This window comes from Chionomys nivalis, chromosome 8 (assembly GCF_950005125.1).
Source record: "Chionomys nivalis chromosome 8, mChiNiv1.1, whole genome shotgun sequence".
In the NCBI taxonomy this organism is placed as follows: Eukaryota; Metazoa; Chordata; class Mammalia; order Rodentia; family Cricetidae; genus Chionomys; species Chionomys nivalis.
In genome coordinates, this window is record NC_080093.1 from 18,476,275 (window position 1) to 18,489,632 (window position 13,358).

At 50.3% G+C, this 13,358-nt stretch overlaps 2 protein-coding genes across 4 annotated transcripts in view; one reads left to right on the plus strand and one right to left on the minus strand.

Annotated features, from left to right (window-relative positions):
- The first annotated feature begins 3,632 nt into the window (after positions 1–3,632).
- On the plus strand, positions 3,633–10,610 carry Avpi1 (arginine vasopressin induced 1). 3 transcript variants are annotated; one of them, XM_057778316.1, is made up of 4 exons: positions 3,633–3,807; positions 7,138–7,192; positions 8,015–8,289; positions 9,216–10,610. In XM_057778316.1, the coding sequence occupies exons 3-4, from the start codon at positions 8,024–8,026 to the stop codon at positions 9,373–9,375; spliced, it is 426 nt and encodes a 141-aa protein (XP_057634299.1). In that variant the 5' UTR covers positions 3,633–3,807; positions 7,138–7,192; positions 8,015–8,023; the 3' UTR covers positions 9,376–10,610. The 3 variants fall into 3 exon arrangements, with proteins under 3 accessions (XP_057634299.1, XP_057634298.1, XP_057634296.1); XM_057778315.1 differs by having other exon boundaries at positions 7,138–7,188; XM_057778313.1 differs by lacking the exon at positions 7,138–7,192.
- Positions 10,611–10,942: 332 nt separating this feature from the next.
- Positions 10,943–13,358, minus strand: part of Pi4k2a (phosphatidylinositol 4-kinase type 2 alpha) — a 33,097-nt gene continuing 30,681 nt past the window's right edge. Inside the window, exon 9 of the mRNA XM_057778526.1 lies at positions 10,943–13,190. Coding sequence (XP_057634509.1) covers positions 13,029–13,190 — 162 coding nt within the window. The 3' untranslated portion in view covers positions 10,943–13,028. The remainder of the gene's footprint in view (positions 13,191–13,358) is intronic.

Genomic DNA, 13,358 nt, shown 5'->3' on the forward strand with positions numbered 1-13,358 from the left:
TACCCTCCCAGGTCCTGAACTGACTGGAAAAAGCAGACGAAAGCCCCGCAACCAAAAACAATAAAATGTAGAGTTGCCCAATATGTCTGAATGCTACCATCAGTACTAATGAAGCCACTGAGGACAGCGTGGCTGGGAACTGAAGGCTGCTGGGAAATGAGTGTCTGGTACACAATAAATCAAAGTCATAAGAACAAACAAAGGCCCGTCTTTATTTTAAATTTTCATATTTTGTTCCTCTCCGATTGTTGGCATCTGTTTTGATGTTGTCCCTAAAAAGATGCTATCTATTTTAATTGCTGAGTTTTTTCGTACTCCACTAAGTTTGCGACCCAAAGTACTTCATTTATCTCAATGTTTATTATATTCTATTGATTATTTATGCACTGTGCATGTGTGTGTATATGTCTCCATGCTAATGTCAAGGATGCATGTGGAGGTCAAAGGACAACATGCAGGAGTCAGTTTTCTCCTTTGGGGGTTAAACTCGGGTTCTCAAGCTTGCTGGCAAGTGTCTTTACCCACTGAACCATCTCACCAGCCTCATTCCTACCACCTTGATCTGGGCCCTGGATGAAACCAAGCCTTTGGCTGAAGGACACTAGGGGCACTAGGGGCACTCCTCAGTGACAACCTCCTCTAAAGGACACTAGGGGCACTCCTCAGTGACAACCTCCTCTAAACAGGGACCCATAAAGCTATGGTATGGTGGGCTACATATGTAATCAGCACCTAGGAGGCTGAAGCAAGAGAACCTGGAATTTGAGGCCTGGCTGAGCCACAGAGACCCTGGCTCAAAACAAACAAACAGGACCCTTTTTTGTTGTAGTTACCATTTCCTGCACTGTTCTGGTGAGGTTTCTCGTGGCCCACATGACTAGGGAGTGCCCTGTCTTCTCCTCAGAAATCCTGAGTCATAAAACCGTGGCACTGAAAATGGTTCCAGTGTGCAGCGAGCACCAGTTCAGGCCTGAGAAACTGTTTGGAGACAGCAGCTGTCCTCCACCCAGCCTTAGTCACATCTGACCCAGAAGTCACACGTTCCTGATTCCTGCCGTGTGTACCCATCTGAGCTGGTGGCATGAGAGTTGCCAGGTCCTTTAAACATGGATGTGCTAAGAGTCTGACTCTCCTGGAGCTCAGAGTGGGCGAGAGGAGTCTGAGTCACAGCTGGCTGAGACTCTGCAGCAGCACTCAGAGTGGAATGAACACCGCTAATTGCTCTAGCGTGATCTTGCTCTTGAATCTCTCTCTCTCTCTATCTATCTATCTATCTATCTATCTATCTATCTATCTATCTATCTATCTATCTCCATCTCCTCTCTGGGGCAGCTCCGACCCAGGATGGACGTAGGCTAGAATCTTCCTGGTAAGCGCACCTCGTGATGCTACACACATTAATAGAAATGGGCCAAGGAGTGTTTATATGAATACAGTTTGTGTGTCATTATTTTGGGGCAAAAGCTACCCAGGCGGCCGGGAGCTGGGTGGCAGGAACGCAGCCCGCAGCTCCCACAACAAAATGGTGCCCAGACATGGATAACTACATCCACAAAAAGCCTGAGAAAGCTTGGGAAAGAATAGAGTAAAGCATGTTTTCTTGGTAGCAGCAATTTCTCGCATCTGCCCTGGAGAACAGCGGCCTGGCATCTGTCTGAGGAATCTTCCCTCACTTCCTCTTCCTCCCAGCATTCTGTTCTGTTTACTCCACCCATCTATGTTCTAACCTATCAGGGCCAAGCAGTTTCTTTATTAATTAACCAATGACCTTCCTCCATCAGAGGGGTAGAAACCAAATTCCCCTTTGCCTTGCAAAAAGGATCCCACAATCCCAGCTAGGACATTTTTTCAAGGTTGTTTTGTTTGTTTTTAAGGTATTAGTGTTTTGCTTGAGTTTATATGCACCAGGTGTGTGCTTGGTACCCTCAGGGTCAGAGAAAGGTACCTGATCTGCAGATGGTTGTGAGCTGCCATGTGGATACTGGGATTTGAACACAGACCCTCTGCAAAAGCGGCCAGAGCTCTTAACCACTGAGTCATCTCTCCAGCCTCCTTTATTTCCTCCCCACCTGGAACTTTGACAGAAGAGAAACTTAACTTAGAATGTCAGCTTTGAAGTGAGAAATGTCAGGAAACCTTGCTGCCACCATTTGCTGCCCGGGCATCCTTCCTGACCTTTCTGGATGAGAGCATAAACCACCCTCCAATGAAGGAAACAAGCCTTTCTCCAGAGCAACAGACAGACAAAGAGCTCAGTAGTAGAGCACTTGCCGAGCAGGCTGACCACGAGGTGTCCAGCGCTGGAGAGGGAAAGAAAGAGCCCCATGGATCCCCTGAAACTATTTCTGCCCTTTCCAACCCAACTTGCAAGATGCAATTGGTGAGACCTTCTAAAAATGCAAATTTAACACCAGGAGGAAATGAGCTAACACTTGTGGGGTACTGACTGTGTTCCTGGCGCTCTGTAAGAGCTGCAGAATGCCTATTCATCAGTACAAATCACATTTTTCCAGCTCACAGACGCTCCAGGGGCAAATGCAGGCTTCATTGCCAGCCCACGCCTTCTGCTTCCCACCATGGCTATTTATTTATTTTCTTTTTTCGAGGCAGTGTTTCTCTGTGTAGCCTTGGCTGTCCTGGAACTCACTCTGTAGATCAGGCTGGCCTCGAACTCACAGGGCTCCTCCTGACTCTGCCTCCGGAGTGCTGGGGTTAAAGGTGTGCGCGACCAACCGGCCTTGCTATTTATAGTGAATTTCCAGGCCTCACTTCATCTCTTTGGAGAAAAGTTCTATCGTTACCGCAGGAACCTTCCTTCCCTCTACCTTTATTCTTCCCAGATCCATTCTTCCTTGTTCTAAAAACTTCAGCGCCTTCCTTTCAACACTTATGTTCCTTCTCATGGTTTAAGGACCTCCCAAACATGCCTCTTCCAGCTTCACGTGATCATGATGGTAGTCACAGACTAAGTGGTAGTTCGGTGTTTGCCTTCATTGCTGGGCTGTTAACTACTCCAAGGCAACAGTAGTAGTTCTGTTACTGCCTAACAAGGAAACCGAACTGGGAAGGGTCGCGGTGGAAGACGTCAAAGAGTAAGGAACTTTTAAGTACTTCTTCCTTTAAGTATTTCTTCCTTTAGGTAACAGGTCCAAACTTGCTCAGTTGCTACAAGATTTGAAGATCATTCTGAACATCAGGACCAGGTGGCTGCTGGGAGGAGACGTGAATTTTAGGAGTAGCAGGTTATGAATAACTTAACAGCAGAACAACGCGCCACGTGCGCAGGACACAACCCAGAAATAAAAGGAGGGGGGAATCATTTGTCACGTGTACCCCGCAGGGCCCGCAGCCTCCGTCGCACCCCATGGCAGGAATGCGACCCCGCCCCGCCTGCGTGCGTGCGGGCAAAACCGAGCCAGCCCCAGGACTGACGTCAATCAAGGGGGAGCCTCCAGGCGTGGGGAGGGCTGAGGTTTAGAGGGGAAGGGAGGGCCCGAAGGACACGCCCCTCACCGATACTCTGCCATTGATTGGACTCAAAGAATCTCCGCACTCGATTTGGAGGCGGGCACGGGAGAGGGGCAGGGCTAGACCCGTCCTTCCCCCTCCGCAGCGGCTGATTGGCCCACGGAATCTCAGCATTCGGTTTGGGAAGGTTGGCTCCGCTGCTCGCTGCAAGACTGTGGCCGAGGATTGGCTGTTGAGGAGCTCAGAGCACTTTCTCTGGGGAACTGTGGCTGCGATCCAGGTGGCTCCGGCCAGGCTCCCGGCTGCGATCTGCCCGCCTCGGGAAGCCAAGGCAACCAGGTAGGTAGGCCACGGTCCGGCTCAGCTCTGCGCGGGAGCGCACGGGAGGACGGCCGTAGCTAGGAACTCGCCAGGTCGCAAACCCTATATCCATTTTAGAGGCCTCTTGTTGGGCTAGCGGCCACATCTCAGCCCAGGGGCCGTCTGGGCTGGGGATGGCACCCTGTACTTTCTACCAAGATACCCTTTCCCAAGCTCTTGGCCAGCTTTTTGGCCCTTGCGATCACCTTCAGGGCAGCCGTGTCTGCCCTCTCAAAAAGCCGGGGAGGTTGGAGTGGGCATCTTAGCTGCCGGATCCCTATTTGGGGTCTGCTGGAACTGGCTATACATAGGTTGACACGGATCTAACTCCCCGTGGGGCTCTGCTTTAGTTCCCCTCGCTCTAACTCCAGCGCTGAGGCTGGCGTGGGAATTCTGTCTGTGGCTCGGTGGCGACCTCCAAAACCCTCAGACGCAGATGGCAGGCTCTCAGAGGTTTCCGAACCTTCTGTCCCCTGTTTCTTTTGAACATCTTCTCAGCCATCTGGCAAGAATGAAAATAACACTGGTTGAGATCGTAGACACTCGGGTCAGACCGCCTCGTTAGCCTAAGATTACCTACCAGCCTAGGGTGTTGAGCGGGTTACTACTTCCAGCTTTTTCGCCTGGAAAATGAGTTTAACAACAGTGCCCACTAACAATGGACGTTAGGATGCCACCTCACATGAGGACCAAAAAGCCCCCTGAAACTGCTGTTCTGTGCTTGACACAGCAAGAGGCTTTCTACTGTGAAGTTAGTCATAAAACCATGGTTCTAAAGGGGGCACAAATGACCTTGTCTCTCTTTGAAGCTCGGCTGGGTGGTTTGCAAGCCAGCAGTGATGACCATGGTTCTGTATAGTTGTTAATAACTTTCCCTTGGCATCAGTTTTCATTCAACCAATATGCAGTGTAGAGAATGCGTAGTATGCCAGGATGGACGCTCTCATATTTTATCTCTGTACCCAGTAAGGATTATTTTTTTCCCTCACCGTTTTGATTGATGAACAAAATGAAGTAAAGGAAAAATGAGACTTGTCCAAGGTCTCTGTGATCAGGGCACTGCCAGGCACTTAGGGGCTTGAATTTTTTCCAATTCCTCAATCTGCTAGTTTAATTTTCTGGGTCTGGAATAAGGGCCCGATTTTCTTCTTCACTTCTGGGGCATAGATTTGGAAAGCCAGCGGTATATGGAACACAGGGCCATCTGAATGCAGTTTTCCACTTGAGGAACAAGACCTGGGCTGTTGTCCAGAGGTATGTCTGTACAGAGCAGCAGGCCAGGCCCACAATGTTAACTTGAGCTATAGCCTCTAGTTGTTTTAAAGTGAGTATTGCCATAACCAAGGTTATTCAAAGGTGGCAACCTGATAGGGAGAACTGCCACCCCACCTAAGTGTGCTCTGTCTCCAGGGTTACCTATGCCAACCTGAGAGGTGACAGGATGGAGAAATTATGGGTAGCAGTGGAACTAATGTCACATGCTGCAGAGAATGCCCCCACTGTACAGCGTCTGTGCTGCCAGTGTACTGGCTGGGTGAGGCGTGAGGCATGCCTTAAATCTTTAAGAGCTGTACCGTTCTTCCTTTAACGCCTGACTCAAAAGAAGTTGAACTTTGTCATCTTCAACGTTCAGTATTTACTTTGGGGGGTTCATTCTCAGCCTACTGTGTCCAGCTGAAGTATTTTGTAATTAGTCCTTACTCATCAGCTCACAGGCTCATGCTTCTTCCATGGCGGCTCTAGAATGAAATCTTTTAATAGCCCCATGCTTTCGTTTTCCAGTTTTAAAAAGTACCATTGTTCAAGTATACACTTGAGCTTCCTGGAGAAGGTTTTGTCCCGGAAATTCAGGGAGGAATCACTGAACACAGTGAATGAGACAGGAAGTGTCTTCTGATGGTATCGTGACCCCACTTTATCAGTTTTCCTCATGTTTACCATCTCACGCGACTTGGGACCCTAGCTTCACTCTGCTGTCTGAATTCCAGGGTGAGGCTCCCAGAGTGAAGGGCCTCAAAATCTGGAGGTGCCAAGGCTTCCCAAGGTTCATCGGGGGTGGTGGAGGCTGGACCCAGGGCTGTCGGCTAGTTTCTTCCTTGGGTTGTAACTCAGCTCACTGGAGGCTGGCCAGCTAAAAGCCTGTCGTCCTGCAGGCGGGTGCTGGAACTAAAGTGGCCGTCAGGCCCCAGGCCGTTTCCTCCTGCTGGCAGCTGCTACTTGATGATGGGACTGCCAATCTGAAAGAGGGACATCACCCCTTCTCCTACCACCCCAGGCCAGCCTAAGAGTCTACCTAGGGCTTGGCCACTTGGTAGTGTTTGACTTCTGCCAGATTCTGACCCTTCCACCCACTGTAGCAAAACAGTATCTGGCCTTCAGGGAGGCTGAGGGTGGGGAAAAGGGGAACTATGAGTCGAAACGTTTTCTGGGACCTAATTAGTGAGACCTGTCCACACATGCAGTTCCCTGCCAACAAGGAGCAGGCAGGCAGTGTCATCTTCCAACACAGACCCATCCCTGTCATGGCATCACTGACTCAAGACTAGTGCAGGCCATCAGCCGCAACCTGCCCCCACAGTGGCAGGGAATCGGCTAGAGGTGATGGGGATTCCTGAGGCCTGTCAACCAGGGACAGAACCCTGATCCTCTGGGTCACATGCCACTCTGCACTGGGCTCGGCTGCAGTCCCAGAGTTCTTTAATGGAACCTGAAGAGCACCACTGGTTCAAGGCTGAGGATGCTGTCATCGACCCTGACACTAGTGACCGTGGGATAAGGGATGTCCTTCACTCCTCATGGACGAGTTGTTTGCCATGGACAACAGGTGGCTCAGGGGTTTAAACTATGGGGCCCCAGCCCTTGCTTTTCCAGCAGTGGGATCGTGATGATAGTACCCGCCTTCTAGAGTTATTTTGAGGATTGATGATGCCAAGCGCACCATTCAGTGCACAGTAAGCACCCATGCTTGCCCTTTCCCATTGGCCTGAAAGTGTGCCTGGTCACTGAGCTTCTGCTCTCACCGCACAGATCCATCAGTTCCTGGGGTTCATTACTACACAGGTTTTAACTGGGTTCTGTAAGAGTGTCTGAGAGAGCCGGGTGGTGGTGGCGCACGCCTTTAATCCCAGCACTCGGGAGGCAGAGGCAGGTGGATCTCTGGGAGTTCGAGGCCAGCCTGGTCTACAGAGCTAGTTCCAGGACAGGCTCCAAAACCACAGAGAAACCCTGTCTCGAAAAACCAAAAAAAAAAAAAAAAAAAAAAAAAAAAAGAGTGTCTGAGAGACAGGCTTTCTTATTCCTGTTTTCCAGGTAAAAATATAGCTTTTGTGATTCTATCTGGATGTCTTCTGTGGATTTACCGTAGGTATTAAGTCTTGAAAAGGAAGTGGGCTAGGAAAGAAACTGGGACAGCGCTGTGTGGAAACAACTGGAATAATGTGTTGAGGTGGAGGCCGGAGCAAGGGAGTGGGTGGTAGTTCTGAAAGGGCGGAGTGCTGACTCAGACTCTTCCAGAGAACAGAACAGCAGGTGAGGGTGAGGGCTACGCTGGAGCAGGTAGAGAGCAAACGAAATGCTCGTCTTTATTGTCACTTCTTAAAAACAAAACCATAAAACCTGCCATCGTGTAGTCCAGGCTGTTCTCAGACTCGATATATAGCTGAGGATGACTCTGTAGCTTTTCAACATTTATTTTTATTTCATGTGTATGAGTGCATGTACATCCATGTTCCATATACAGGCCTGGTGCCTGCAGAGGCTAGAATTTCCCTGGAACTGGACTTACAGACGGTTGTGAGCGGCCATGTGGGTGCCAACAACTGAACGTGGTCCTCTCCAAGGGCAGCCAGTGCTCTTTACTGCTGAGCCGTCTCTCCAGGCCTGACTTTGAACTTTTGATCCTTCTGCCTCCATCTCCCAGATGCTGGGATTACAGACATGCACCACCATTCCTAGTTTATGTGGAGCTGGGGCTCAAACCCAGCGTCTCATGCGTGCTATGCAAGCACTCTACCAAGTAAATGAGCTACATTCTCAGCTCCTGTTCCACTCGCCTATTTTATGGCAAATGTGTTCCTACCTTTCTGTGACTGTGTTTGAATTTTCCCCTATTCAGTTTATGCCCAGCTGCGGTTGACACTCTGTAGGTGGCTACAGGAGTGCTTACATCTCCATCTTTTATCCTCAGAGCACCGCGATGGGGACCCCAGCTTCAGTGGTGAGCGAGCCACCCTTGTGGCAGGTTTCAACTGAGGCCCGGGGCCGCAAGCAGGCCTCTGCTAACATCTTCCAGGATGCTGAGCTGGTGCAGATCCAGGGCCTGTTCCAGCGCAGTGGGGACCAGCTGGCTGAAGAACGGGCCCAGATCATCTGGGAATGTGCAGGGGATCACCGCGTAGCTGAGGCCCTGAGGAGACTGCGCAGGAAAAGGCCCCCAAGGCAGAACCACTGCAGCCGCCTGAGGTAGGGGCCTGGGACTGAAGGAGTGAGGGAAGAGGTGGAAGGGATGCCCTCACTGTAAGGTGCCTACTGTCTGTGTTTATACTGCTATTGCATCTAAGACTATAATTATTGTTGGAGTCACATGACCCTGTGATCCCCATGAGAAGGAAAGCCCAGGCAAAGCAGAACTACCAAATTCTGAGACTCTTGGCCAGCAGAAGGGAGTATTTTTGGAAGGGGGAAAATTACCAGTAGTAGAATGGGTAACGTTCAAAGGCAGGCCTGGTTAAAGCCTGTGGAGACTACAGAGAGGTCTGATAGTACTGTGGAGATCCTAAGGGGGACAGGCAGTAGAGACTTTCTCTGCCCATGTCACTGACAGCCCAAGAGTAGTGGGCTCCAGGGACCTAGGTAAACCTGGCCCTAAACCCATCACAAGTTTCCCTCTAGGATCCTCCCCTCATTATAAACAGCAGAGACTGAGCAGGTTCTCAGGCCTGAGATGGCAAGTTAGTGTTCACTGCTTGCCTTAACTGATGTCATTTATTCCTGCCTTATGCCATGAATCAAAGGCAGAGGAGGTAAGGGGAGCTTTGGTGAGTGCCCGTTCCCCGATCCAGCCTACATACAGAGTTGGAGCCAGATGGTGGTGGCGCACACCTTTAATCTCAGCACTCAGGAGGCAGAGGCAGGCGGGCAGGCGGATCTCTATGAGTTCGAGGCCAGCCTGGTCTACAAGAGCTAGTTCCAAGATAGGTCCCAAAACTACAGAGAAACCCTGTCTCAAAAAACCAAAAAAAAAAAAACAAAAAAAAACAAACATGCAGAGTTGGAAAGCTGCACCTTGTCATACAGCTCTTGGAGTAGTCTCTTTTATCCTGGGCAGTGTTTTATAGTGATAAAACATCTCCGTGTTGACGTTGGCTTATCACACTTGTTCTCAACAGAGCACCAGAGCCTGGTTCGATAGTGGCCGACCCGCCTGACAGTGCCACTGGCACAGCGTCAAGTGAGCAGCTTGGGAACTCCCGGAGGACAAGTGCCAGAGTCCACCGAAACTGGAATAAGCCAGGTCCCACAGGTTACCTCCACCAGATCAGACACTGACCCAGTGAAGGGGTGGGGAAGGCCTCCCCAGATACTGCAGGGACTTTTGCCAAAGGGCTTATGGAGTTGCAAGAAGGTCTGAGCAGGACCCTGTCTAGGTAGTGAAAGCAGTAATAAGAATGTCGTCCTCGGTTCAGACCAGAACCAGCATCCACTGGACTCTGCACCATGTGGAACCTGCTCTTCTCAGTGAGGTGATAACGAGGCTGCTCATGCCTCAGACCTAACAGTACAGCTGGGCTGCATGGCATCCCCCTGGGATAAAGGTGTGCTCAGATGCAGCATCTCACCATTTCTGCCACTAACTGCCAGTTACTGTCACCATGCAGCAGCCAGTTGTCTCACTCCCTTGTGCTATAGGCCAGTGCAAAGGGAAAACTTGTTTATGTGGAAAATAAAAACATTTACTTCAAGAATTCTGTGAGTCTGTTACAGAAGGGGAGAATTCCAAAATAGACTTGAGCCAGGCAGGAAAGGACAGGATATCCCCAGGAGATAAATCTGGGCTGGATGCTTGTATTGTACTTTCTCAACCCTTAGCCCTGGAGATCCCAGTACTACAACTTCATCTTCCAGAGGTGGGAAGTTATAAGGAAAAAATGGGATGTCTGCACTTGGGTACTGGGTCCTTGCTTGTTGGGAGGAGCATCTCTCAGAAGGCACCATCAAGGGCCAACCATACTGAGGTTGGATGGCACAGGACTAATCAATCGTCTTACACACTGGCACTATGGCCTGGTAACCTAGAGGTGAAGGGCTTTTCCTATTCTAAACTATGTGCTCATCAGCCTTCCCCCTCCCCGCCAACCCATACCCTCAGGGACAGTGGTTACCTGTATGGCAAGACTGCCCTCTGCTGGCCAAGCAGAAAAGCCAACCTCTCAAAATTCACCTCTACCACTAGTGGCTCTCAACCATCCTAGTGCTGCGACCCCTTAAATAGTTCATGTTGTGCTGACCCCAACCATAAAACTCTTTCCGTTACTACTGACTGTATTTGCTACTTCCGTGAATCGTAATGTAAATATCTGTTTTCTTTTTTTCGAGACAGGGTTTCTCTGTAGCTTTTGTTGCCTGTCCTGGAACTAGCTCTTGTAGACCAGGCTGGCCTCGAACTCAGAGATCTGCCTGCCTCTGCCTCCCAAGTGCTGGGATTAAAGGCGTGCGCCACCACCGCCCGGCTAAATATCTGTTTTCTGATGGTCTTAGGCAACTCCTATGAATGGGTCATTTGAACACACACACACACACGAACACACACACACACACACACACGTCGCAACCCATGGGTTGAAAACCACTATTGTACACCTAATCCTAGAATCTGCTGACTTTAAGGAAGAGGCCAGAGCAAATATAGAGTCCCTACCAGAGAAAATCTGTAACAAGTGTGCTTACCAAAGACAAGCATGTGTCCCATCAACAGACTCAGGTCAGGTTTTGGACTGTCTTAGGAAAGTAGATGGTTTCCAGGTGTCAAGTCTTTGTAACTCTATAGAAACACGCCTCTTTGCCCTTAAAATTGTATTTACCTTGTTTTCCTTTCCCCAAAGAAAATAGGACAAAGAGATCAGAACTGGATTTATTATTCATACATTTGCATCAATTTAAATATAATACATACAATTCTACAGTGCATTAGAAGAACAGGGCAGCAGCTCTCACCAACCAGCTTCCACTCCTAGACATGGGGGACAAGGCTGGCAGAGGGACGGCTGTTCTGGAAGTGCCTGACACTCTGGGCTCTTGGCACTCCCAAAATCCACGTGCAAGGCAACCTGAGTACAGGCTTCAAGCGAGAGAGGCAGGGAAGGACGCCTGCACCCTTGCCCATCAGGCCTGGCACTGGCTTCCTCTTACATTGGACCCAACTTCCTCCTGATGGCAGAGCTGATCTGGAGTAAGACAGTGCAAAAGAGCCTGGTGGAACACCAGGTTCTCTCCAGGAACCTCAGGCTCTCTCCAGCACCCCAGTGTGGAGTCTCGCCAAGAGTCCGGTGCAAAGATGTCTGTGAAGAATGTCACATACCTGGACCCCTGCAGGCTCCTGTGATCAGGAGGCAGGAATTCTCCCAAACATAGTTCTGAGGGCAGAGTCCAAGTGGGCTGGATGGGATTGTCAGGACGGGGCAAACGACGGTGGCTTTGTCCACAAGAGCATGCATATCCAGTGCTCAGAGATTCCTGTTGGCTGAGTGGAAGCCGACAGCAAGCTGGCTCCTAGACTGGACTGAACAGGGAGCAGCCTGTTCCAGCTGCTGGGAGAGCTGTGTGACTCTGCTCTGCCGCCTGGATGGTAGGAGCCAGGCAGGCCGAAGAGACACACAGCTATGGTCCTAATTCCCTTTCTTTGGTTTTTTTTCAAGCCTTCAAGACAATTTCTTTCCAAGGCTGACTGACCAATTGTAGAGTGTGAGAACCCTCAGGGATACACAGCATGGGGTGTGAACACGGCTGCCTCTCAGCCATGGCCCTCTTTTTAACTCTCTCCTGAAGCCAATTCTTTGCTTTGGTGTAGAAAGGGTTCAAACACCTGGCAAGGGAGAAGACACATGGAAGCAGGAGATGCACGTTGAGCTGGGCAGGCACTGGGGGACTGTTTGAAGGCCTCTCTTCAGAAAGCTGAGGAGAAAGCAACCCAGGACATGAAAGCAGGGAGCCATGGGGCACTGCCAGTTAGGACGCAGGGCACAGGTCCCGTCGCTTTCCAGGCAGCAGTAGTAACAGGAAGAACACTGTCCTGCCACTCGTGAACTGACAACCTCTACGGAGAGCCTCCCCAGGATCCAAACTGAACTCCTCATTAAAAGTTGGGAAAAATAGTGAAAACAGAAACCAAGTAGAAACAGATGAAGACTGAGGAGGGACCCAGGAGTGAGGCTGTGCCAGGCTCCCCATGGAACACCCCCTAGCACCCAGCATGCACTTAGGCTAAATCAATCACCTCCACGTGCTACACCTCTGCTCTTAACAACAGAGCTGCCGGGGCTAGCCTCCTCACTTCAGCTGAGCGCTAGGCAAGCAGCAGCAGGGCAGAGAACAGGAAGATTATGTGCAGAGCCTCGACAGGTACAGAGCAAAAGCCTCACTGCCACAAGAAGCCAGTACCACAGTGTGACAAGGGGGAGGATCAATATGGTAAAAACTGAAAGGGAAGGTGTGGCTTCTGTCTGGGCCAGTGATGGGCCTCTGACACAGCTCAGTTCATGGGAGTGAACAACTGCTAGGTAGCAGAGCCTGTCTAAGCAAACTTAGGTCTAGATTAGGGGCTTCTGACGTGAGAGTATCTAATCTGGGTTTCCTATAAGCATTTCAGTTTCTTTCTGTTGTTTCCTTCTTTCTGATGCAGAATATAATAGGGAACTGGGATGTAGAAGGCTGTCAGGGAGATGGGACCTTCCCAACCTGCCATCAGATGCTGGGAGCTGCTTCTCCTCAGCCACCTGGACTCCTTGCCTGGATGCCGGCTCCCCAACACTGAAGGGTCCAGGATTACTCTTGTCCCTGACTGTGCTTCTCCCTGTGGATGGAAAGCCCCGAGGGAGGCGGCAAGCAGAGAGGAAGGACCCTGAAAGGCTCCGCCGTGCACCAGCTTCTCTCCAGGACTGCTCCCAGACTGTCACCTGCAGGATTTCTTCTGCCCACCTCTAGGGCTACCACCACGAAAAGAAGGGCTTCCGACTCTGAAAGCTCTGCGTGTAGGATTCGCTTGCAGACCGCTGATGGGAACGGGCCGTCTCAACAATCACAGGTGGCATCTGGACCAGGTGCAGGGGACTCTTATTGTCTTTTAGGGCCTGGGTCAAATTTAGGATCTGTATTGAAAAAAGCAAAATGGGTGAGAGAAAGGCCTAGTATTCTAAGCTTGCCTCTGCAGAGAGCACCCTCTTTCAAGTCAAAATAAATACCAATGAAAAGCCATGTAGGTATTACAAAAGCAGGACACAGGGCTGGAGCGGTAGCTCGGCGGCTAAGAGTATCCT